The following is a 27129-nucleotide window of genomic DNA, read 5'->3' as shown; positions in this document are numbered from 1 at the left end:
TTAGGGAGCAGGATTTAAATGTGTGAGTGGGACAAAGAAACAGTGGGAGATTAAGTGTGTGTCTGTACATAATTGCATTCCTCCGTCGTCCGATGCTCACCTGCTTTCTGTGGCTCTGAGGGCTGTTTACTCGTCAGAGGTTGTGCCTGGCGTCCTTTGTTTGTAGCACCCACTGTTTTTAACCTCCACCCCACCTTTGAGTTAGTGTGTTCCTGTCAGGCTGCAAACCCAGCCTGGCAGGGCCCTAAAACAGCCAGCCCTGCCATTAAACATTCATGAAGTGCAGTGCAGTGGCACCGCTGCAGAAAGGTCACTCAAGAATGATCGGTTTAGTCGGGTATAGCTCCCTCGCATCAGCACGCCCGCCTATAATAAATAAATACATTCCCCACAGACGTGCACCTGGTAGCCCAATCCTTCCATAATAGAAAAAGAAAATCCCAGTGTTGCATGTTCCTGCTCCCAAATACACTTAAGATAAATAAAGTGACACAGTGGAATATAAGACTCAAGTCCAACAGCTGTGTCTCTGAGTAAAGCTGTAACTGACTGAACCCTTAAAGGGGCAGTTCATCCAAAACACAACAAATATATAAATATATATCTTCTTTTAACGCAGAGAGAAGAATGTCTAATCTATCATCTGAATATGTTTCTGTAAAATGTGTCGGTAGCATAGACTGTAAATATTACTGGACGAACCCTGACCCGTCTGTTACATAGGCAGAAAATGAGTCCAATCGACGGCCGCATCCATATTGGATTTGCAGTCTCAACCTAACTTCGGATCAACCTAGCAACAGCAGTAAGGCGGGACCGGCGGGACTTAACTCCGCCCATCCAGCTCGACGTTAGCAGTCCACTTGACAGCATAACTAACGGCTAGGCTGCTATCATCAACTATTCCTGCTCGTCGTATAAACAGTAAGTTAACGTTTAACTTTTCTACAACACAGTTAAAACTAATTATATTCAACCAAATATTTAATTAAAGTCTTAAAACTACACTTTTTTAAATATACAACTATGGTTATTAGTTATTTGTCAGAGCAGTTAGACTTTGTCAGTGTTAGCAGAGAAATACATTAACAAAGTTTTATTCATAAACTGTAAATAAATATGAGACATCCAGAAGAAATCAATATTACAAAGCATACAGTTCATGTTACTGTTCTGACAAAAAGAGGAATGTCTGTGTTTTATATTTACTGATGTCAACAGCGATGAGGTGAACATGACAACTGAAAAATAATTATTTAGTATTTATTATAAGACATTTGTTTTCTATTGAACCTGTGAAGTCATGGAGTCTGTGGACAGTGTCAGCTTCACACCAAAAACTTTAAGTATTAGAAAAAATACTGTTTAAGACTGGCATCTATTATGATGAGTTGCAGCTACCCTGTTCAATATTATTCCTGCAGATGTGGTTAATAACAAAAAAACAGCCTGAGCTGTCACATGTAGTTAACTGTACATTTTGTCTTGTCTGAGGCATTAATTGAACACCTTTGTATTTCTCTTATAGACACAGTGTGGATTATTGGTGACTGGTCCATCGAGGTGCCCAGAGAGCTGCAGAGACAGAGGAAGAAACCTGAGCCTCAACAACATCTGTATTTGTTGGTTCTTCTGGGGTGGACTTCAGTTGCTTCTCTTCAACAGCTCGCTGTGAGGGAGGTCTCCCCCGGATGGCCTGAGTGATGTCACCCACAGGCTGAGAGCTGAGGCGGGTTTTAAACCTCCTGACAAACCGTTACACCGCGCCCACCTGTCAATCAGGTCAGCTACACGCCTTATTGTGAATAACTCTTATCCTTCATCAAATCAAAACTGATGAGTCATCAAAACATTCACCTCCCCCCCCGTACAGTGTGTGTCCATCCAGACATGAGCTAATCACACCTATTTGTTTGTTTTGTACCAAGCTGTAAACATGTTCATCTCTGCTGTAAAAACAGACTTTTTTTAATGTTGTTTTTCAGATTAAATAAATATTTCTATATAAATGCACTCCTTTATGTCTACTTATGAGGATACATTTCAGATTTGAAATGACAAGACTAAAATGTGCATTAATGCTCAACTCAATAGCTTAGGGAAGGAAGTCTACTTTTACACAACTTCTTATTCTTTCGACATTTTTTTTTACCAAATACTAATGTAGTTCATTTCTGAAAGTGGGATGGAACAGAGTCATTGCAAAAATATGCCCTTAAACACAGCCCCATTCTTAAATCAAGATACATGGAGAGTAAATAAGATCAATAACTTGTGAATAAAAACAGTTAAAAATGATTTAGAAATGTAGTCTTCCCAGATCAATATCACATAATATCAACTTCTCCCATCTAAACTGGACAAAGGGTTTTAAAATGGGAAGAAAATGCTTTGATTGCAAGTTGTTTGGAGGAGATCTAGTTTTATTTGAACAGCATGAATACAGTCTTCCAAGGTGCAAACCCTCCTCCTCCTCCTGAAGCCTGTGGAGCTCCTTCATGTACTGCTGTCCTATCTGCTGATCATCTTCTCTCAGCAGAACTTCGACTGTTGAAAAGTCATTCAGAAGAAGCTCGAGCATGTGACATGGATCCAGGAGAACATGGACTTTTAGTGAGAGGTCTTCAGGATGACAAAGAAAGAGAGAAAATGTCAGTTATTCATTAAATCATTTTGTTTGTTCTCATCTATTTTTCTGTATTCATCTGTGTGTAAGAACACATTTATAAATTCAACAGTGTACTACCCAGACAACAAAGGTCCAGTATTCAGGTAATCAACATCTATTCAAAGTTAAGAAGATAAACATTATTGTAATCATGCTGTTTTCAGCTCTCTCACTCACACAATGATATTCCACATCAAATGATCTCAGATTTTGAGGAAAAATTGAGCAGTTTATTGTGGATAGTACTTCATCTTAACATGAAACAAATATAACCTGAATTATTTAAATCATTAACAGGTCCCAACTCTCTGTGCTTTAGTACAGAACATACAGTAACTCATTTATTATTAACATGAGCTCAGTACATGGCCGTATTCTTCAAACTATTTCTTATACTTTATATCTATGTGCTTTATATCTTATTTTCATTCCATATGTTATTTATATTTTATATTTCTACAGCTATATTCTGTGTATGAGTTCAGTGAAAATTAATATGGTTATTAATATAGTTCTTAATGGTTACAGATGCTCTTACAAAGTGAAGTTTTTTAAATTTGTTAACAGTTTGCTCAAATCTTAAGACACTACATCAACCATGTAACGTTAATGTCATCCTCTATAACCTACACAGCACATTAGGTTCAGTTCAGTTTATGTTACTGACGGATAATTACTACACAAAGTTTGTTTTTTAATGTCCACATTTAGGTGGAGTATAACATTCATCATAACGTCAGATAACCATATTTACAGTCTGTGGTTAACCACCGAGGTGAACCTTTAGCTTCTAACATCACACAAACTCACTATTTTCAACAACAACATCTTAACAACAAACATTTCTAAACCATTGACCGTAAATAATGAGCTACACAGTTAGCCGACTGGTTTACAAGCTAACGCTAAACAAGCTAGGTCCGTAAATATAAATACCAACACGAGTAAGCAGTAAATATAACACTACTATATCACTTAGAACAAGAAACTTCACACACATGTTTTGAGGAGCTCTGAGACTTCTTTACACTGAAGAAGAGGAGGAGAATATGTGACCTTTAATGAAATAATATGCATTTTTATATCTCTACGTCAACGAGCGTGTTTAAAAGAGACTGAATAATCTGCAGAATAGTTTAACAGCTCTTGTTATGAACAGTTACTCTGCCCCAGGGTTAACAGCTGGCATACATGATTTGGTTAAGACGTATTTCTCAATTAAAAGATCACCATTAATGTCGGTGGCGTTCTATGAGGAAGCGTGTCATTGGGTTTGAAAAGAGACATGCATGTTGACTTTTCTAATTTAATTCTTCAGTGCAGGGATATGATTCAGGATGAAATACTTCTCATGACTCCTCCAGTCACATTGCTGAAGAGCGGTGTTAAGTTCAGCGGATGGTTGTGAACGATGGTTTCAGGCTTTTAATGAACTCCAAGAAAGAACTTTTACAGTGTGACCTACAAAAGCTCTCTGTGTGTGTAATTCTCCTAACACTACTAACCCTCTTATTTTACTCCCAGCTTAAACCCACCAGTAGAGACAAGTTAGAGACGAGTTAACTTTACCTGAATCTAGAGCTTTGAAGAGAAGCACATCACTCATAGTAGTAGAAAATTAAATGTACAATAATAAAATGAAATCTGTTTTAGGGTTCAAATTTATACCTGGCCTGCTGAGGCTATCTGATTGGACTGTCCACCGGTCCACTCAGGCCTGTTGAAATACCGCTTTAAGGGTGTTTTCACATCGTGCCTGACCCTGAATCAGATCGGTTTAATTTCTTCATGTCAAGAGTAAAAAGAGTAAATTCTTCTTTTCCTGGGTTACGAGTGTACTGTGTCTTGAGTCAGACTCGAGCATTTACTGCATTTGGACTCAGAAGATGGAGAGGAGGACTCTGATTTATAAAAACGTTTATGATTTATTACATTTTGAGAAAAGGACTTTACGTCAGAGTTACATTTTCTTCTTTAACTACAAAGTCACCCCCTGAATTTGAGTTACACATGACACTACGTTAGATAAAGTTAAGCTAAGCTAAGCTAACTTACTGTTAATAACTATTTTACTATAAATGAGACTCAATATTTTGAGTTTTTTCTGCTAATTTTCTGAATTTTTTGGTTTTGTAATTTCTTTTCTATTGTTTTTCTGTCTGTTTACTTCTACAAAGACTCAGGAGGAACAGTTGACACTGCAGCGATAACTAGATAGACATCCTAAATAAATAAAAACATACTTTCTGTTTGTTGTGTCTCTGCTCGCACATCTTCCTGTGAATAGGTCACGTCAGCCTCCCCTGGCTTTGCCTCTGAGGTTCAGTCTGCTCTTAAGGACAGTCCTCTTAAGTACACTGCAGTGATGCTGTAAAGACAAACAGTTTAAACGCTTCTTCACTTTGCAGCATTAACCTTATCGTTTTATAGTCGCTGTTGCAGGTTGTTTAAAGCACATGAGCCATTAGAGAATAATCACGGGGGATCGGACTCGATGGAGTGGGACGGGCTGCTTGAAGGGCCGGCAAAACAAATCACATTACACCTCAATTAACACCAGAGCGGCCTCTGGAGTCCGCTTTCATCCTCGCTAATAAAACTCTGTCTGTCTCACTAACAGACTGTTGGCCATGAAAATAATCTGCATACTGTACGTCTAATGAAAATGGAGAAGCCAGAGCAGACGTGGCGAAGCAGAGAGGAGGGACACATTTACTGTACGAGCGGCGCCGCAGCAGAGCTAGTTACAGTACAGAAAGCGTGTCGTCTCTCTCTGACCCCTCTCGTCTCGCTTGGTTAATTATGAAACGCTGCAGCTGGCTCAGAGGGCAGCGAGCTGATAAGTCCACCCTGCGGAGCACCCCGTGTCCCCATCACCAGACAAGGACAGTCCCACAGAGCAGCCACTGTACAGCTCAGGGCCAATTACCCACCTGCTGCATGACGGCAGCTCAGGGGTGTCACTTCATGCTAATGCCAGCCTCTATAATTACGGTTGTTTTCCCAGTTAGATGGTTATGGAAATGAGACATTAGCAGGTTTTAAAAGCGGCTCCAATGACACCGTATAACTGGTCGGCTTTGTTTGGATCGTTATGTTCAAGAGCATGAATCACTGAGTGGAGTCACTGCCAACTACAAGTATTAAACAGCTTTTTAAAAAAGGCACACACATTTTTAGGTCGCATATTAACCTAATTATGTGCTAAATTAGTTTTAATTATACCTGTTGAAACTTTGCCTTGCAGCCGTTTGAAAGCTGTGTTTTAAAAATAATTTATTGTGCAGCTTCTATGTGTTGTGTGTGTAAACACACACAGCATTAGTGGAGACCCTTCCTCTTTTCATTACCTCCTTTATTATCGCTGTCACAATCTGTTTTTCACACTGGTTAAGCAGCACCCTGGAATAACGTGTGTCCCGTTAATTTCACACCCGATTCCAGAGGCTGCATGCCTCCGTCTCGGCGCCGTCATTTCCCTCAGGACATCGCATGAAAGTGACTGAAAGTAGGGGACACATGAAGGTCAGAGAAATATATATATATATAGATGCTGCAAGGCTTCGACCTGTATTCCATTATGACCATTATGACAGTCTGCGACCATGCTGTCATTATGGGAGTCATATTCTAAAAGAGAATCTCAGCTTGGTCTCTCAGGGTTGCTCTCTGAAATTGCTTTGCAAATTAAATGTACAGATGTTCAATAATTAAAGCATGAGGCGCTGTGTTTAGCAGCACGGTGTGATACCAATCTTATCGGGTACGAGAGGCGCGTCCAGAAAAGATGTTCGGAGTGGAAGTGCATCCTTTATACGGCCGCCCTCGACTCCGGTGACTAATCACCCCCCACTCCGTGCTTTGCTCGCTTTTTGCCTCCAAACATATCAGTGAAGATGATAATGAGTGACAGCGACTTTTACGTCTCGCCCCAATTAGCGAGCCACCCTTGTTCCCCCTCAGCGTTTACTATAAGAGGAGGGTTGACACATGCCCGTCAGTCACTCGCCTCTCTTTTTATCTTTCCTCTGAATGCACACAACTCCCACCCCCGTCTTCCCTGCAGACACAGAGGCCTGTCGCCACCAGTGTCACAGCCAGCCGCCATCATTCTCAATGTCCTCTTTCACTTTAACGACGGCAGACTGAGACTCAGAGCACTGAAATCAAGAGAGTGCAAAACTCACCACATGCCAAAGTCAAATCAGCACTTCTTCTCCTTTACACTCTTTCTGTTCATGCGTTTGTTAACAAATGAATTGAAGTGTTCCTAATCATAAAGGATTCCAAACTCCTGAGGACGCACAGGAAATCTTCATGTTATTGGCATGAAAATAGGAACAAATATAAGGTCATACCAGCCAAGAATCAGAACTGAATAGTCAGCACTCGAAAGCTTCAACCTTTATCATCAATGTTACACAAGTCCTCATAGCTTTGTGCTACATGTAGCAGCAGCAAGATATGCGGCATGTAACATTTACGAGGAGTTAATTGAGGTAGGCTTCACTGTGAAATGAGAACAACACACTTATTAATGTTTGAGTTTAAATAGAAATGTTCCTAATAACTCTAACATGTGTCTCTAGTCTGTCTACAAACCTCTCCGTCTTCTGCCTGCTCCACTTTTCAGAAAATGTGTGCTCAAACAGGCCGTTTGGAGATTTTCCCTTCATGACATCACAAAGGGCAGTAGCCCCTCCCCCAGGTGGGTGACACTCCCACAGCTAGGTGTTTGTTCTGCCCTCTGAGTCTGCCTTCTCACCGTAAACAATAGGACATGGAGAGAGAAAGACCAAGTACACCCAAGCCCTTCCAGAGAGGGGGCGTGGTCAGACACAGCTAATTTACATATTTAAAGGTACAGATACAGAAACAGCCTGTTCTGAGGGGGTGGGCGGAGAGACTCAAGGGCTGTGGGTCTGTACTTCACAACTATAAACGCTAACATAGGTTGAGAGCTCCACTACCATAAAGGTAGCTAGCAGGATTACAAACTCCCCCTGGTGGAAACAGACGGTACTGAAAGAGACACACAGGTGCACACACACTGACTGTTGTGGACGACACTTTACTTTGGCATAAGGGCCTCCACAGCGTTTTGGGCTTGGGCCCTTACTAAGTGCGTAGTCCATCCCCCCGTGAAGGTTACATGAACAGACGCTCTGCAGGAATACATTCTCTCGTGCCTGAGCACACATCGGGGCATTAGTCGATAAAAAAGTGAGGTTTTAGCACTTCAGCTTTTAGCAGCAAATCAGAGGCTTTTAAAAAACATCACCTCATGGTGTGAATTTGTCCCCCAGTAGCTGTGATAAAAATCACTGTAAACCACCAAGGCATGATGTAATCACAGAGAGATGAATGCTGCACTGAAAACACTTTGAACTGATTTACATTTGTAGAATTATCACAATCTGCTCTTTTGTTTTTTAAGGATATGCCAGACATTTTAGAAATACTGAGTTAAAAGCATCCATTTGTTTTATTGATCCGTCTTTCATTGGGTGAAAGTGAACCATTAACTTCCTTCTTTGCTCAGGGAGTTTCCTCTATCGACCGGTTCAACTCCAGGGCTCCTCCAAAGAGAGGGAAACTGAGCAGGAAGCCGGCTGCAGACACTGGCGAGTCCACACATGAGAAGAACAACAAAAAATCACACTTTAGTCTTTAATTTCATGCCTGTTTTCAGCCAATGACAACGTTTATTTTAACCAAAGCAGATTTTCTAATGGACCTATTCTGTTCCTATACATATTCATATTGTGTGCATAGAAATTGTAGTTCCTTGAGTGTCCACTTGAGGATGGTTCCATTATCCAAGAACTCCCATTAACACCCACATGTAAATGGCAGCTTTGACAGCAGAATGAAACATGATTACAGCCCGGTACAAAAAACAGGTCGTGGTCTGTATCGCTAAACACATTGAGAAAAGTTTAAAGATTTGAAAAAAGGTCGACACAGGGCCTAAGGCACCCAAAATGCTGTTGTTGTGTAAACTAACAGCCGCAACTAAAAGTTACAGTTTTGGCTGAAACCATTGTCATGTAAACGTGGCCTTAGTTTGAGACTGCATTTCCAAAATGGCAATCACCATCATTGGGCTTCAAAATGCCTCCTCAGAAACCAAATGGTGACGTCACATGAGACAACATCCACTTTTTATATGGTGACTGATTCAGGTCCTCCCATCTCCACCTTCTTGAAACAAATTCATGCAGCGCCAGCCTCCTTTCTACAAATCCAAAATGAAGATTTAGAAATGATGCTGTAGATGACGGCAAAGGCGGAGCTGTAAGTCTGTGTCGTGTAAACTAAAAGCCACAGGGCAACTTAAGGTCACAGTTTTGGCTGAAACCATTCACAGGACATAAACGTGGCCTTAGTTTGAGATTGCATTTCCAAAATGGCGATCACCATCACTGGGCTTCAAAATGCCTCCTCACACAGCAATAGGTGACGTCACTGTTACCACGTCCATGTTTTTATATAGCGACTGATTAAGGTCCACAAAACTCCACCTGCTTGAAACACATTCATGCAGCCTCCTTTCTACAAATGTTACGATGACAACTCGACTACAAGCTTAAACTCCGGCTGTCGCTGTTGCACCCACGTTTAGGAAGAAAGGAGGCATGAGAGTGAAGCTGTCAGCACACAAACAGCAAACGACCTGCAGAGCAGAGACGACGAGTCCCAGCTCTGCAGGTCTCATAATGAAGCTGAGAAACATTCCTCTCCTGCAGAAGAAGCTGGAGGAAGAATAACAAACACTGAATGTGACTTTCAAATACAGAAGCTGTGATACTCCCATTCGAGTAGCGAGTTGTAAACGAGTGGAACAGCAGTGTGTGTAATGTGGATTGATACTCTCATAATATAACTGTGCTCCACTAAGCAGGCTATCAAACAGAAAAACCCCCCACAGCTGTCCGCCTCTCTCGGTCGTTTTTAATGTCTCTTTTATTTTTCATTCTGATGCAGATTTGATTGCACAGCAGAGCGGCTCAAAGCACGACTGGCTGCACTTGTCTGATGGACTGACCGGCGGTAAACATGGCTTTAAATGGTCGTACATAATTAAATATCCGTGTTTTCTCTGTCGTTGATTCATATTTTCCATATTTCACAAGGCCTCACTTATCTTCATGTTGGAATCATAACTTTGGTAGCACGTACACACTCATATACTGGCTCGTCCTTTGAGGAATCACATCTCAGCTTCAAAAGCTCGGCATTGATTTAAGTGAAGGAGTTTAATTTAGTTTTGGACAACAACATTAAAAAAACAAATCAATATGTCAAACTGAAGACAATCAGCTCCTTTATCATCAGCTCCTCTCAGTCTGTAACAAAGCTCAAAGAAAGGTTTTACATCTCAGTCTGATCCAGAATGCTCAAACAATAAAGAAAGCACACAGAGCTGAATGTTCTCGAGACATTCAAATGAAAGGTATGCCACTGCTGCTTCTGATCTATCGGCCTGCTCCATCAAAACCACATTGAACCGTTGATACTTAAAACAAACTGGAAACAAAGGAAGCATCTACATACTTACTGATCATGGACATGTTGGACGCTTTAAGACCTCCACTTCCTGTTTTCCCTTAACTTACCTTTTCTCGGGGTCATCTGTGAATTATTCAGTCTCCATGTTTGGCTGCTGTACTGTTCATGCAAACGAGTCATGGATGAAACTGTATGTTGTGCATGATACCTGCTTTTATAGAAAACTTGCTCAAGTAGATAGCATCAAAACCAGCCCCGCTAGAGCGAGTGTCAATCAACCTTTTCAGACTGCCTTTTTGACTCAGCCGCCATCACGTCTTTGTACATTTATATTGATTCAAAGGTGGCGTAATATTGCCGTCCCAGTCTGTGGAGTCACATTGTGTTGGCACTGTGGAAGCACTGCACAGCAGGAGCTCCACATACACACACAGTGCTGCGCTCCCCCAGTGGCTCTGCTGAAACTGTCACGCCTCTGTAACACCTTTGTTACTACCTCTGAAGACAGTACATGGGGGGGGAGGGGATTCATACCCCCATTACATTATCAGATTGAAGGCGAAACGTCACACAGGCGTAAATATCACGCCTAGAAATGTGGCCTGAATGGGGCTATTGTTTAGGAGTTTGCCTGGAACTTTTTTTCAAGATAAAAAGAAATTGCCCAATGTTGGGTTCTGATTGATCTTTACTGGTATCGTATCATACAAGTTTAAATTTCCAGTATCTATAGTATAGTATAGTAGACCTTTGCACTTCATACACACCTTATATACTTTATAAATGATTAATATTTGAGGCCTGTCTGTTACCAAAGTCTTGCTGGTTGTCTGTGTTTCAGAGAGAGCAAAGTGAAACATCCTCCACACATCCTCATTTGTATCCTCTCCCTGCAGCCCCGCTCCTACAAACGTCTTCCTTTTGCAGCAACAAAGCTGCTGCCTGCACCACCTCATCAGCCGTGTCTCCACAAGACAACATATTCTCCACCCTATCCTGAACACGGCAAACTCCCATCTATCCTCACGGACACATTTTCCCGGCGTGACAATGACTTCAGAACGGCGCGGTGTGGGAGGAGAGACCATCCGTTAAAATCAGCCCCTGTCGGATCATATATCAACCACCCTGGAGAGAGGCTCGCTTCCAGGAGGCCCTGCCTTCTCCTGGCTGTCCGGCTACCTCTATCTGGATGCCTGACTGACGACATGAAGGAGATTCAGAGCGGAGTCTCAGTGGGCCTGTTTGGGACCATCCCGATGGAAAGGAAACTGTAATTACAGTGGGGGTGGGGGAGGGGGGGCTCACTGGGACTCTGGATCCTTTGCAGAAATTCAACACCATAAGGCCGATAGATTCCACAGCGTTTGGAACAAATGGTTTCTTCACTTGTCAGATTAGAAAAGACGACAGATTTGAGCAAATTTGGCTTCACAGAAGGTGATTTAGTGGTTTAGCTGTCTGCTTAGTGACATAATTCTACTCAGATGGAAATATTAAGACTTTCACAGTTCACATCCTGACTTATGAATGAGCTATTCAACATTTATAACACTTCTGCAAAGCTCATTTCACTCCAATGCTAATAAACTCAGCTACCTATATTATTTCTGCAGCACATAAATGTTTAAAATTCTCTCATGACCAGCACAGCAAAGTCATGTTTATAGTGCTGAGGAGGGGATGACACAGCGAGGGGATGAGGGACATCCTAAACAGATTACTTCCTGCAGCCCTTCAGTGACTCATTCACAGTTTCTGCAGGACTTAATTAGGGTCACTACAGACAATAAAGTGGCGACCTGACCCTCAGAGAGACAGACTTACAGCTCCCGCCTCTGCCGTCGACTGCAGCATCATTTCTAAATCTTTATTTTCCACCCATCAACTTTGTCATTCTCTTCCTCTCTGTCATTCTGCAGCTCCCTCTTATTTTAACCTTTCAAGCCACAATCTCACTTTCTCCCACTCTCTCTATAAATATCTGTCTCTGAGTCTGCCCCCCCCCCTTCCCTCTCCTCCCCCATCCCCTCTCTCTCCCGCGCTCGCTTCAGAAGAAAACAGGGGAATCTTCCATCCCCTGTGGATGTGAACACCCACTCAAGGTTAGGAGTGCTGCAGCTGCAAGAGCTTACAGGCCTATGTTTCTGCTGTCATACTGCACTAATTGAAGATATGTGTGCAGTCCGCCGCGTTAAAAGCCAGTGCTGTGAAACACAAACTTAATCTGCTTAAATAACTTAAGCTTAATTGAATTTTATAGGGTTCAAATACAAAGTGATGTTTCGGTGTGTTCCCTCTCTCCCTGAGATACAACAGAGAAACGCAGTCGGAGATTCATTCCATATTTAGCTGAGGGACAAACGCATCCCATATTTTTATCCCCAGCGAAGAAAAAAAAAAAGAAAAGGAACAACAATGCCGCCATTTTATGCATCAACCTTTTATCTTTTCTCTTGTGGTCCAAATATATTCAGCGCCTTGCAGAACTATACATAGCCGTGTTCAGCTCTCCCTCCTGACAGCAAACAAAACAACCACAACATTTAATATCAACGTCTTTCTCTGCTAACATCCATGCATGCATCAGTGAGACGGTGCTCCAATATTAAATGTAAATGTTTGATTGCACAGTAGACACCTAATTCAACATCTCTTCTTTTTTCTTTTTCTTGCTGCCGTCTTGATGTGGGTATTAAAATGAGGTCAACCAGGCCTGACGAAGAAATTACATGATTTAATGGCGCCCTGGGGGGAGTTTAAATATAGCTCTGCATTACATCCGGCCTCTAATAACACGAGTCCATCTGTAAACAATGAAGACTTTCTCCTGGATGGGTTCAGGTCTAAGGACAAGTCTTACAGGGAGCACCTACATCTGCTCATGCAAATGTATTTGCTTATAATCAAACATGTCGCTGAGAGGATCACATCAGACGGGTTGGAGAAGATGTGTGTGACTGCAGGTTGAGCTGCTTTTCCCTACTCTACCACCAGGTGGAGGGTGAACCCATATCTCCTGTAGGCTTTACCCTGCACAAACCTGATATTTATGTGAGCACTCCACAAAGTGTTTTACAACCCTGCATTTAATTAAATAAACATTCAAACACTGAAATAAATTAATTTAGATCATAAATTCAGAATCTGGGTTAGCAACACTGTGGATATAAATCTATTAAAAACATGCAAGAAGATCAAACATGGATTAGTATTCATTATCAGGAAAGCCATTTAACATGACTTTCACATGAAAGAACTGTAGATGGAGACGTCCCACAGTGTGCTGCTTCTGCTGGCAGCTTATTCCCCTTATAGACTATTTCACCATCCGTCTGTATTCAACGTAGAGAAATCTCTTTCATGGAGGCTTTTAAATAATTTACTTCATCACATCTTACAAAGAAAATATTGAGGCGCTGTTGGCCGAGTGGTCAGGGTGCGCGCCACATGTACAGAGGCTGTAGTCCTCGAAGCGGGCGGCCCGGGTTTAAATCCGACCTGTGGCTCCTTTCCTGCATGTCATTACCCTCTCTCTTGCTACCTGGTTCCTGACTCTATTCGCTGCCCTATCTCTCCAATAAAGGCACAAAAAGCCCCAAAAATAAAATCTTTAAAAGGTTAAAACTGCATCTAATAATCTTAAAGGTGAAGTAGAGGAGTAGAGGACAGAGTCTCTGCAGACACAGTCACCAACACACATGTATGGAGGCCCAGAAGGGACGATGGAGCAGCTTCACTTTAGGAGAAGACTGTATTTTATTTTGAAGGAATCTGCTGAATGTCTTTAAAAGTAAAGAAAAGAAGAAAGGGTGAGAAATGCTTGAATTAATCCTGGTAGGGATATCAAACATCGATCATCGATATCAAACAGGATGCAAAGAAATGAAGCCTGAGCTGAAAAAACACAAGTGAGATCTGCTGAAGTGTAAAATAGAGAATTTCCCTGCAGAGATAAAACCTTATTTTGTGAGTCCTCCTTAAAGACTGATCAACTCCAGTTGAATTCACAACCACATTTTTACTGCAATACAAAGTTTTACTCAAAGGTCAAAGCTAAAAAACTTCAGATTGCAAAACATAATTGCAGAAATGTGCAAACCAAATGAGGATTAGCAAAACAAAACATTTGTGGTAAGTCAAATTGAACAGTGCAATCCAGACTGACACGGCTAATGAAGCCTGACAGATGTAGGTTACATCTGGTCCCACTGGTAGAAAGCAATCCCGCAGTGAAGGCGGGGAGGCGCCAGGCGCTGTGACAGCTCCATTCAGGTCTCCGAGCAAAGCTAAACGAGGTGAGCACAGCGGATACCTTTAATTTACTAATATGGCTGCATGCTACCCTCCGTTCAATCACTCTCTCTGTAACAGTCGGATGCAGCCTGACTAATCCGGATTCCCAATATATCCTTTTCCCTCTACTTCACTCAAACTTCAATACCCATGATCTCCCAGCTCTCCTCTGTCAGCACTCCTCGTTTACACACATGCAAGTGTCAGCCAGCATCCCTCTCCTCATCCCTCGCTGACAAAGGTCTGGAGTTATTAGACAACACCAACCCTCATCAGTTAGCGAGAAGTGAGGGCAGCTGGAAAGTGATGCCGACTGACACGCATCATCCCACAGGGTCGGAGTGTTTTCAGCCCAAACATTACAAGGTGCAGTCACTGAAGGACGACCAGCTTTGCAACTCAAATGAAGATTTAAAACCAGCGGACATCCGTCAGAGAGAACGCACCATTTCTGATTGTTGTAGGTCAGGAGAGGACAGCAGATGTCTCCAACCAAGAGTCCTCAAATTACATCAGACAGGCTGTAAAATGTCCCATAATGCATTTCTTTAAACACATATGGTGCGTTCCATTTGATCGCGGAAGCTGGAAATTCAGAGTTGCCGGTCTGATACGTCATCAGGAACGCCACCCTGAAGTCGGAATTCCGACTCGGATACTCTGAGAATCTTCAGTAGACCGAGTTCAAATCCAATATGGCTGCTACGTGCATCGACAGGGATGTTTAAGCTGTCACAGCTTAGTCGTCTTTTTGTGTAATGAAATCAATCACACCGATGGTATCGTGCAAGTTCTCTCTGTGGAGGTGTTGTCATCACAGAAACGTAGTGTTAACTGGAACCCAGTTAACTCGGGTGTGACATCATTCCCAGTTCTGAGTTCTGAGGTAAATGGAACGCAGCAAAAGCCTCCCTGTCCAAACACAGCAGAAGAATAGTGTAACAGAAAGTAACTACAGTGTGAATAACAGACACCGTCATTCAAAGAATTTCTTAATGTCACTGCTTGATGTTCAGACACGTATTTGCATTCCTAACTCTAAATTCTTCTCAGCATTCAGACTTACACCGTGTGCGACTCATGTTGTGTTTGTGAACGCGCCCACACACACACACACACACACACACACACACACACACACACACACACACACACACACACACACACACACACACACACACACACACACACACACACACACACACACACACACACACACACACACACACACACACACACACACAGACAAGCAACATGTCAATATGTAAAGAGAAAGAAAAAACCCTTCATTAAACTCACTGTCACACTACCCTGCATAGCCGTATTGACTGTGCACCCACAAACTAAGTGCAGCAACATACCAATGTGTGGGCGTTGACCTTTTGCTAACAAACCGTCTCTCTGTGTTTGTGTGGAAGGCGAGATCTCAAAAAACGCAGGCGGACAGTGAAGCGTCAACAGCCTGCATACACAATCATGTTGATACTGATATACTGAATTACATGGTAATTTAATTTGACCTCTGTCTCAAACAGTGAGTCTGATTTATGACACCTAAAGTCAATGATCAACTTTAAACGCCTAACTGCTAACTGCACATAAAAGTTCTATTTCCTGCTCTTAAAAAACAAAGCGCCGCTAGCCGCAGGGCGTATAAAGTTTATCATTACACCAAGCTGGATTGTTGCCCAATACTGCTTTAAGATGGAACCTGAAGTGTACTCTCTTTGGCTGCATGCTGTCAATAAAATGTTCTTATTACTTACAGCTTTTTTTAGACAGCAGTGCAGCACCGCGGGCAGTGAGTTCAAGCCCCACACCGAGGGGTCATGAGGGGTGCTGAGGGGTCCTGGAACCAGACTGATCCTTTAGTTATGACCTCTGACTGCATGGAGACAAGTTCTGTGACAGAAAGAGACAAAAAATAACACATTACATGTCTAAAATATGCATCATTATAGCAATATTTGCAACTTCATGTCCAACTAAAATGTCTTGAACCTTCAATAAATTAACAAAACAAATCAATATGTCATCACATAAGGCGCCGTGCATACGTCCCCCCCTTAAACTTTTCCACATGATGTCATTGTTTATGTGCAAATTATAAAGATTTTACTGGTGATATCCGCAATGGTTCATCAAGAAATGGCCTCCTTATATGTGTCTCTAGTCCGTCTACAAACCCTCCAATGATGAGAAAAGTCCATCCTCTCCGTCTTCTGCCTGCTCCACTTTTCAGAAAATGTGTGCTCAAACAGGCCGTTTGGAGATGTTCCCTTCATGACATCACAAAGGGCAGTAGCCCCTCCCCCAGGTGGGTGACACTCCCACAGCTAGGTGTTTGTTCTGCCCTCTGAGTCTGCCTTCTCACCGTAAACAATAGGACAAGGAGCTGAAATAGAGGGGTTAATAGTTAATAGTTAATAACATGATCAAATACAGGATCAGAGTGGATTTAGAACAAGAAACTTCACACACATGTTTTGAGGAGCTCTGACACTTATTTATACCGGTTGAAGGGAGGAGGATATGTGACCTTTAAAACATTCCCACAAGACTAATCATACTTAATCACACAACAATGATAACGGATCTGAAGACAAAGCAGCTGCATTATGAGTCAGGTAATGAATCATGCTAACCTTCTTAATTCAAACTGACAAGCTTTGACTGTCAACACAGTCAGAAGTAACTGTAGTTGTTCATATGTTTTTTACTAAATGTTTGTATCAAAAGAAGAAGAAGATGAGCTCTTACTCTTATTTTTATAGATTATATTTCGGGCCAAAACCGATATTAGGGAGAGAGAAAATCCAATACAGATATATCGGCCGGTTGGGCTTGGTAAACAGTAAATGAACTTGAGCTTGTTAAGTTATTGCCTAGACTTCTGACTTCTCAGAGCGCTATTATTTTTTATTAAAGCATTAGATCAATTAAATACTAAATTATAGTACTCAGTCATCATTAACCACTTATTTCCTTAAAGGTCTTTTAACCCTTTATGAACCGGGACACAGTCTGAGATCCTCTGAAGGTTCTGCTGGCTCTTCCAAGGTCCAGACTGAAAACCAAAGGGGGACAGGTCTTTGCTGTCAGAGGAGACCAGACCTGCAGAGTCAGCCCCTTGTTTTATTTTTCTAAAAAAGCTTTTATTCTGTGATTTTCTTTTAACTATCAGTTGTTGTTTTTTTTATTGTAATTTTCTTACTATGTTGTTTACATGTGAGAACACCTTTAAATAAAGTCATTTCATAGGACAATTACTGTTTTACACTCAAAATAGAGGGTTGAAATTAGTAAAGTGGACGTTTTCCAGATTGCCTATAAGTTTAATTTCAGTTTAAAGGGGAACAGAGAGGTGTCACATTTCCACACAAGTCGAAACTGAGGTGGAGTAAACACAGCGCAGGAGGCTGAACCGACAACAAGAAAGAGGAAGTTACCTTTCCAAGTTGAGTAAAGCCCTCAGCGAGTTGTGTCAGCTGACAGTCAGAGGAGACAGTCGCTGCTTGCTGCTGCTGCTGCTGCTTTCAGGAACATGGCTATAACTGCGGCGAACGGAAACTTAAAGACACACCTGAGCCACAATGGACTGAAATACGAGAGCATCAAGATAAACGGTTACCACAACAAGAGAGAGGTGAGTGTGTCTACGGCTGGCTTTCATTCAGGCTACAACATTAAGTTAGTGCGACAGTCTCCTGTGTGTGCACCTGCGACTCTTCAATCTGTGCAGCTGTAGCAGCATAATGTTTGGGGGGGGGGGCTCACATCCTGAAACCTCACCTCAGTGACGTAAGCAGACTCTTACGCACGGACGCTCTCAGGGTGGTCGTGTTGGCTTTATTAGAGCCGGCAGGACTGAATATATCTTTATAAGAAGTTAGTTACGCAGTCTTGGGCAGAATGCACGTAAACGACATTGAGTTTTACATGAAGCCTGTTCCCTCCTCCTGCAGCTCTGTCGGTCTCTATAGTTGCACCGGCTGTTGTTGTGTTAACAAGTGGTTGGTGAGTTACTCTAAAAACACACAAAAGGACATTGCAAACAGAAATAAATGCACTTACGACCCCGCCCTGACTTTCTTGCTCTCTACAAAAGCAGGTTTTCTTTGGCTCCCAGCGGAGTGTTGCAGCCTGTTTAACGGTCTGTTTGAACTCTGTTATATTAACTAAAGTTCACATGTGTTTCTGGAATTATCTTTTTTTATTCGGTATCAAATCATTTCCTTATTACTTAATGTAGGATTAAAACTGCAGCATCGCCGTTTTATCCATTACTGTAATGCTATTTAAATACTCATCAGCCTGCTGTATGAACATTAGTTTCCTCTATTGTCTCTATATTTAATATTCAGCCTTTGATCGTAACTCTTCTTCTTCTTCTTCCGCACTGACAGCCAATCAAAACGTCACTAAAGATAAAATACAGATAAACGTTAAAAAGGCTAACTGTTAACACTTACCGCTGTTTAAAGGTATTTCCACAATCTTCATGGATTTTTATTTGATTAAATCTTTAGTCCTGAACACAAACAAATGGCGGCCGAAAGTGACGTAAAACAAATCATGAGCTAAGATAGGCTATGCTAAGCTAGGCTATGCTAAGCTAGGCTATGCTAAGCTAGGCTATGCTAAGCTATGCTAAGCTAGGCTATGCTAAGCTAGGCTATGCTAAGCTAGGCTATGCTAAGCTATGCTAAGCTAGGCTATGCTAAGCTAGGGTAAACCTGACATGAGCTGCTTGTGTTTGTTCGGTCAGGTGAAAGCAACAGTAATATCTGCAGTAACTGAGTGAAGACAAATTTCATTTTCTCTGAATAATTAATAACTCAGAAAGTTTGACAGTGTCTCTCCGGCCAGAGAGCTCGCGCTGAACTTCCTGCTAATTCGCGCCAATTATCGTGATTGGTTTTTATAGAGTAGCTGCTTTTTATGATCTTTTATTTATTTTATTAAACATTTCTTAAACATTTCTTGCAAATGTACAAATGTAAAAAAACAAATATAAAATATGGTTACATTCTGCACAGACTGTCATGTTAATAATTAACAGTTCATCATTTTAACATGTAGAAATTAAATGATAATGTCTTAAAGTGCAGTTAATGAGGTCTGGACTGAATTCATTCAAAAAACAGACAAAATTGGGGGATGACTTTAAAAATCTATTTTTGTGTATATAGAATTTTGTTAGACACAGAATCACATTAATGCAGAGTTCATCATTTGTGCTGTTCAAGATTATACCAAACATATATCTCTGGCTTTTTCCGGATGTGATCGTTTTATATCCGGCCGCCTCTAAACTCTATTTTATGTTACTTAAATCCTACTGAGCCAAAGATATATTTAAAATTACCTTCTAAAAAATGACCTTACAAATGAAATGACTGAATATATTTGTTGTTGTTGTTTTTTTTTGTTTGTTCATCTATTTTATTTAAAAGAATATATAGGTTCATTGGCGACTCTAAATGTGAGTGTGAATGGTTGTCTGTCTCTATATGTCAGTTCTGTGATTGACTCCAAGAGTGAGTACCAGTCCAGGGTGTAACATTATCTGGTGAAATATGTTTATTAGATTTATGTTGTTAGATTAATTGTCAAATTGTGTGTTTTAGTGTATTCACATCTCCACAAAACTCATGAAAAACTCGTGAGCTGTATAAACGCAAACAGTGGACATTATCCGAAGTTTCTCCTGCCACCTTCGTAGCATTTTTCCCACAGAAAGTCAGAGTCAGCTGTATGTTCTTTTACGATCTTTAGTTCATGTTGTGATTCTGTTGAACTACACATAGCATTGATATAAAGGCAAATATTCTCATTCTAGTGTCGCATAGCGGAGTCTGTTGCGTTGACTTCCACATAGCTCTTTTTAGGTCACTTCTTGATTCAGGAGAAGGTCTCGCCTCTTGCCCAGTGACATCTGGGATCCACTTCTACCCCCTGCATGCAACCCTGAATGGGAGAGACAGTAGATAATGAATGGGTGGATGTTTTCTTTTTAAGTCCATTATTTTATGGGACATGAATTATTACATGAACTACGCATTACTGAACTATGTGAGTACCTTCTATGGCTGCACCTGTAGGCCATCATGCACATCCTCTGAATGTAGGTTAATTGCTGTGTTTTTTGTGTGTGCACTTATTTTGAATAAGAGCCACGTTTATCCAAACAGCATTGTTCCCTCTTGTCTTTTCTGCCATGTAAGACAGCTTATGTGGGGCTCTTTTTGTACAGAAAAATGTCCCGGGGACCAGTGTCGCCTCCGGGCAATGCAGACAGGAGTCCTTTGAACAGGCGCCCATCTACGTGGCTGTCATGACATACGTGGGCTTTGGCATTGTTACACTGTTTGGCTACTTCCGAGACTTCCTCAGAGCTGTGGGCTTAGAGAAGTGCCACCTTGCCCAGGAAAGAGAGGAACAGAAGGTAGGTAAAGCATGCAATCAACATAAAGACAGAAGCATACACACACACATCCTGCTAACACACATGCACCGGACAGTTGCAGCATACATGCCTTGGGTGTCAACACATTTTGTTCCCCCAGAATTTTTTCCATTTTTGCTCTCACTCTAAGCTCTCTCTCTCTCTCTGCCTTCATCCTTCATGTTCCTCTGCACTAACGTTGCCATGGGTGAGACAGTACACCACAGAACATTTCTCCTGAAGACCTAATTAAATCTCAGAGGATGCAATTCTGTCTTTGTAACTGTGCTTTAGATTCTAGATAAGAAGTGCTTCCACATAAGAGCAGTTATTTTAACCATGGATTCGATTTTTTTAAACCCAAATGAGCTGTTAGTAGTTCAAGATTTGTCTTGTGTGGCTCATATTAGAAAATAACAGTTAAAGTTCCCTCTCTCTGTTGTCACTTATTTGATTAGCTAACACTGGAGCCGTTTAGACTAATAGGAAGGCCGTTTTCTGTCTGTGTTGAAATAAAGTGAGGTAGAGCTTTACTCTATGTGGCCTCTGTTGCAATGGATCGAACAAGGGAGGCTCATAATGGCAGATAATGCTATAGTCAAGGGATCATTGTGAAATAATTGTAATGAATCACAATGAAAACAAACAGTGTGATTAAATTCCGTTGTGTAGACCTAGGTGTTTTTTTTACAGTTACAGGAGAATTATTAGGAGTTTAACGTCTCCTACAGACAATTTTTGCAATCTATGTTTAGTGCAGCCACACTGAGCGACACAGATCTCATAATGTTGGTACAACATGCATGCACACTGTGCGATGAGGTACTTGCTATAGCCATTGTGGTGTTCATGTGCATATTTGAAAAAAGAAAAAGAGGTGTCGATGGAAAAGAGGCCAAATTAAGATGCCAATGTTGCAAAGAGAGCTTGCAAGATCTCCACTTTCTCCCTCTCTGCTCTTTTATTGCCAGCTCTCACCTGAGCAACTTCTGCACTCTTGCTCAGCCCGGCATCCCCCTGTAGGCTCCTAATGGGGGGTGGAGGGTTAAAATAATACTGCATGGAGTGATGAGTTCGGAGCATGGGCGCCAAATACAAACTATTTTCTCCTGCTAAAATTTTAAACAAATACAAACGTGAGTCGTCTGACTGAAATGTTTCTCGGTTCACAGGATTTTGTTCCAATGTATCAGGACTTTGAGAACTTTTACACGCGTAACCTTTACATGAGGGTACGAGACAACTGGAACCGCCCCGTCTGCAGCCTCCCCGGACCCGTGTTCGACCTGATGGAGAGGGTGTCCGATGACTACAACTGGACATTTAGGTACAGTAACGTTGTTGTTATTAAAAACAGATGAGGCTCAAATCAAACAACGAAGAGAGGATGATTCTCAGTGAAAACAATCGCACAGTGGAGTCAAGTGTTTTCAGATTATTGTCTTAATTTGTCCAAGAGAAACAAGATTGTCGATCCTGAGAGTGTGTTGTAAATAATTCCACATTTTTAGAGCTAAAAAGCTAAATGCTAAATTCTAAGTTCAGAGAAAACCTGCGGGACTTAAAGCAAAAGACGGTCAGTAGAGCGAGTTTGGTCGGGTCCGATGGTCCGGTTCAGTAGGGATGTTACATAAAATGGTGTACGTCCAATAAGGGATTTATAGATAAAGACATGCATGTGTTTATTACGTCTCTATACCAGAAATGGCAAACATCCAGTCACCCCTAGAGCAGAGATGAACATGTTTACAGCCTGGTTCAAAAAACCAAATAGGTGTGATTAGCTCATGTCTGGATGGACACACACTGTACGGGGGGGTGAATGTTTTGATGACTCATCAGTTTTGATTTGATGAAGGATAAGAGTTATTCACAATAAGGCGTGTAGCTGACCTGATTGACAGGTGGGCGCGGTGTAACGGTTTGTCAGGAGGTTTAAAACCCGCCTCAGCTCCAGCTCTCAGCCTGTCGTTAGGTTGACTGAAAGTTAGACTGAGACAGCATTTCCAGCATGGAGACCGCCATCAATGGGACTCCAGCGCCCCCTGCAGGAACAGACAGGGGACGACACTCAGGCCTCAAACACAATTTAGTTTGTTTAGCTCGTCGGTGGACGCATGAACTTGAATGATATTTTTTCTTCTGTTTGTTTGGAGGTGAACGTCTGACCTGTCAGCTGACCTGTCTGTCAGTTTTTTAGAGTGAGGTCAGCGGCGGCAGGAAGAATCTGCTCCCATGATTCTTCGTGGGATTACATGTGCACTCACATATACCAAGAGAGCACGATCTCTTGAAGAAGGTGTAAATATTTGATGATACACTTAAAAAAGTCAAGAAAACAAAAAAAACTAGTGTTGCTTACGCACGCAGTCACTTCTGTTTACCTCAAATAAACATGGCTCTAATTGCCTCTCATGAACAGAAGTCCCCCGACGGAGCAGCAAGTTTGTGTTTTCCAATTACAGTTCATTAAATGTTGATTACTTTTTATCGTCAGTAATCAGTTCTGTGCGTCGAATAGAATATAAACGTGATTCTTCTTGATTTTATTTTTTTTTCCTGGCTGCAGGTTAACGGGGAAGACGTTACACGATGTCATCAACATGGGCTCTTACAACTACCTCGGCTTCGCTGAGAACAACGCTGATTTCCTGAAAACTGTTGTAGACAAAACCCAGCAGTACGGGGTCGGGGTGTGCAGCACGAGGCAGGAAGTAGGTGAGTCTGTGGTCAATGTGCAAAAAAAAAAAAAAAGAAGTGTAGGACGTAGTTTCAATAAGGGCACTGGTTTTATCTAACCACTGCTCAAGCTGCAAGAGCATACGGTGTGTGTTTTAATTTATTGTACAGTACTTGAGATTTCTTACTCATGCATCTATTTTAAAAGGCCCTGGAAATAAACCTCCATCTTCCTCCATCACATGTACCATCATTTACGATCCTCCTCGTGAATTACACTGCCCGCTTCTTTAATTATCTTTCAGTGGCTGCAGTGTTTCAATGAATTATTCAGCCGCGGTTGAATTATGTACCATTTGGGCATAGGATATTGAATCCTGGAGCACGCTGAGTAGCGGGGGGGAAATTATATCATAGAGGGATGTAACATGAAACGGGAAGCGTTAAAGCAGCGAGCGTCAGAGATTGGAGACTGTGGCTTCAAGATGAATTTTAGATGCTGTTTTTATCCTCAGGAGTTCAAGCCGAGCTCTGAAGCGGTTAGAGAGGACGTTATTAAGGGTGGAGGGGCGATATTAGGGGTGGAGGGGGGATTGGTCAAGCATAGTGTTGTTATATCTTGTGTGGCAATATTGTACCGAAACACAGACGTCAGGTATTGGTCTCCAATTTTAGAAATTATTCTGCAATGTTGCAACTACAAACTAAACTTTGGTGACAATAATATTGGAAAGGAAAGCTTTTTTAGTAACCTGAATGTTGCTGAGTGTTTCTCTGGTGGGTTAGAAAGTTGGTAAAGAACCTTTTGATTGTATGTTAAAGGAGATATATCCTGCTCCATATTTAAATGCATACATGCATATATATGATGTCAAGATACTCAGTTGTTGGGGTAATCCCTGGACGTGGTTTCCTGCTGCTCTGAATGAGACTTTACGAGAACTTGATGAGACTTGGTCCAGAATCAGACGTATCAGAGCAAAGCATGGAGTAAAGTTGTAGGACACGCCCACCCGGAAGCTCACTCAAATTTCCCTGAGACTGCAAACAGAGCAGGCCAATCAGAGGAGAGTGGGCATGTTAGGGAGGGGGGGCCTTAAAGAGACAGTAGCTGAAGTGAAGCGTTTCAGAGGCTGAAATGAGGGATTTTACTGATGCCAGAATCAGATAATTTAGGAGGTTTTTTTAGCTACACATCTCACAGTGCTGCTCAACAGGAGTCCCACACTGACATCATTAATGGTTAAAGTGTGTTTTTTGGATCTCCTTTAAAATGAACAACACATCACCTCCTCTATCTGGAGTAAAGTGAAACTATAATATCGCTTCCATCTCACGCAGGTGGCATCGATATCTGGAGCACAAATCTATGCAGTCAAGATTAGCTGGTGAAGCTGTGGTTTCCACTTCCCGCCTCTTCCTCTAAACGAAACGCACATTATACTGACTAATAAAACATCAAAGCTTGCTCATGTGGGTTCAGTCCACAGCAGAACAGATTCTTCCTCTCACTGTTCCTCCTCTACTCTGATATTCTGGTGCACACAGTGCCGCATATGTCAACAAAGTTGTCAATCATGGCGTTATTCTGCTTTTTATAGCATCAAATAACAAATTAAAACTACACTTCCTGGAAAAATTCAGATTTGGACATAAATCAGAAAGATTAGAAATAACAATATGACAGAAACAAAACTAAAGGAAGAATACATTTAAGCATATTCTGCTTTTTTTGTTTGTCCCATCTGTTAACATGGAGGAGGCGGGTCTTATTACCTATAATTACCTGTAAACTGTCAGTTACTCAGAGGTGATCCACATGTTTTTGCTTCACTTTTGGGGAGCTGTGCTTTAAATCCCCACTGAGATCGTAGCGGTGGCGTGCAGACAGTCTATGGTCGTGCACCAATCACAGGGGAAAAACCTCATGTCCCCTCCTATTGGCTCGAGGTGAATTTTCCTGATTACATCCTGCTGCGTTCTCACATCAGCTCACTCTGATGTCATTAGGAAACATTTCTTGGAGGGCTGGAAGGAGAAAGTCCTGATAAAATCTGACTCTTTGCGTTGCGTTCACACATGCAGCTGACCCAGAAAACGTCTGGAAGTTTTCATTAGTTTTCTGCACATGTGAACGTACTATCAGTCTGTCTGTTTGACAGTCCCTTGTTTCCAGCAATAAAACTGATCAAAGCGATTTGAACGGACCGTAAGCGTTGATAGAAGAGATCAGGATCAGGTTCAGGTGACTTACGTTGTCCCGAAGGAAGATTTGTTTTGAAGCCAGCGAGATGATGACGTCCATCATGACACACAAATAACAAACAAGAAACGACACGTTAGAAAGAAGGACCACCAATCCACTAAAAAAGAGATGTAAACAAAGGATTCCTCCAGAGCAAAATTTGAAAATATCCAATGAAATCCAAAATATTTTGCGAAAAAGGAAAAACATTTGGTGAAGCTGTGGCTCAGTGGGTAGAGTCGGTCGTCTCTCAACCAGGTGGTCGAGGGTTCGATCCCCAGCACCTGCATCCTCATGTCTGATGTGTCCTTGGGCAAGACACTTAACCCCAAGTTGCTCCCGCTGCTTTGTTGGTGGTGTATGAATGGATGAGTTAACACTGATGGACTCTGATGGAGAATTAGCATTTGGTGGAAAAAAAGGAATAAAGTCCTCCATATGTTGGGATTCAAATGTTTAAAGGCTCCTATAGTATCTGTATTTTCCGTCATAGCAACGTTGTGGTGCTGACGTCAGATGGTCGGCTGTCAGTTATACATGTTTTTTAGTCCAGACCTCTCAAAGGTTAAGAGCTCATCTACGCTGACAGTAGTAAAGTTTGCTTTGAAAGGTGTTTGCTTTATTCCCCCTCTGTCAATGATGTTTAGTTTACGGCTCCTCTGACGCCACCCGGTTGTAAATCTATCTGAGCGGGAGCGAGGGGTGAGCTGACACACGAGCTCGGAGTGGGCTGCTTCTCTGCAGAGTGTGTGTGATATCGGTAGTTTTGACAAAAACAGAGAAAAAAGAGGAATAAAAAAGCAATGAGATTGTAGTTTTTACGTACACAAGAGCACAAAAATCAAGCCCTCCTCCTCTCACACTCCCTCTGCACGATCCATTATTCATCCACGTGATTTATTTATATGTTTATTTCTCTTTCAAAATGGGACTGTTTGTAATCTGTGCTTCAGCCCGGCTCGCTCAGAGGGTTAAGGAATAACAAGCATGTCTCCCATGAGACCTTATTAAGCATCAATTATTAAAGCGCCCAGTATCTCTGTTATCACCGCCATCATCACCACTCTCTAAGTTCATATGCAGCAATTTGTGATGGTGATACTCACAAAATAACAAGTGCTCTTTTTTCTGGATGTTTTGGTTTCATTGGATAGTAAACTGAATGTATTCAGAGATACATTTACTCCTAATATCAAACTAAATATATTTACTCTTCTAGCTCCGATATCCTCCAAAGATCTAAATTAAAAACTTCAGGTGTTTTGCAAATGTTTCATCTCC

At 41.7% G+C, this 27129-nt stretch overlaps 1 protein-coding gene and 2 long non-coding RNA genes across 6 annotated transcripts in view; 2 read left to right on the top strand and 1 right to left on the bottom strand.

Annotated features, from left to right (window-relative positions):
• The first annotated feature begins 447 nt into the window (after positions 1–447).
• On the top strand, positions 448–2013 carry LOC136180345 (uncharacterized). Its single transcript, XR_010667034.1, has 2 exons — positions 448–924; positions 1529–2013. It is a non-coding gene; the product is annotated as an uncharacterized lncRNA (long non-coding RNA).
• A 154-nt stretch (positions 2014–2167) lies between these two features.
• On the bottom strand, positions 2168–18065 carry LOC110000347 (uncharacterized). 4 transcript variants are annotated; one of them, XR_010667033.1, is made up of 5 exons: positions 17926–18065; positions 16243–16378; positions 6019–6170; positions 4912–5036; positions 2168–2622 (listed from the first exon to the last, which is right to left on the bottom strand). It is a non-coding gene; the product is annotated as an uncharacterized lncRNA (long non-coding RNA). The 4 variants fall into 4 exon arrangements; XR_003809774.2 differs by lacking the exon at positions 4912–5036; XR_003809773.2 differs by lacking the exon at positions 6019–6170.
• Positions 17988–27129, top strand: part of sptlc3 (serine palmitoyltransferase, long chain base subunit 3) — a 37388-nt gene continuing 28246 nt past the window's right edge. Inside the window, exons 1-4 of the mRNA XM_020655597.3 lie at positions 17988–18122; positions 20733–20924; positions 22097–22251; positions 23494–23642. Of these exons, the coding sequence (XP_020511253.2) occupies positions 18021–18122; positions 20733–20924; positions 22097–22251; positions 23494–23642 (598 nt within the window). The 5' untranslated portion in view covers positions 17988–18020. The remainder of the gene's footprint in view (positions 18123–20732; positions 20925–22096; positions 22252–23493; positions 23643–27129) is intronic.

Source organism: Labrus bergylta, chromosome 10, assembly GCF_963930695.1.
Source record: "Labrus bergylta chromosome 10, fLabBer1.1, whole genome shotgun sequence".
NCBI classification, from domain to species: domain Eukaryota; kingdom Metazoa; phylum Chordata; class Actinopteri; order Labriformes; family Labridae; genus Labrus; species Labrus bergylta.
The sequence above is the reverse complement of the archived record's forward strand: the minus strand, read 5'-3'. Positions and strand labels throughout refer to the sequence as shown.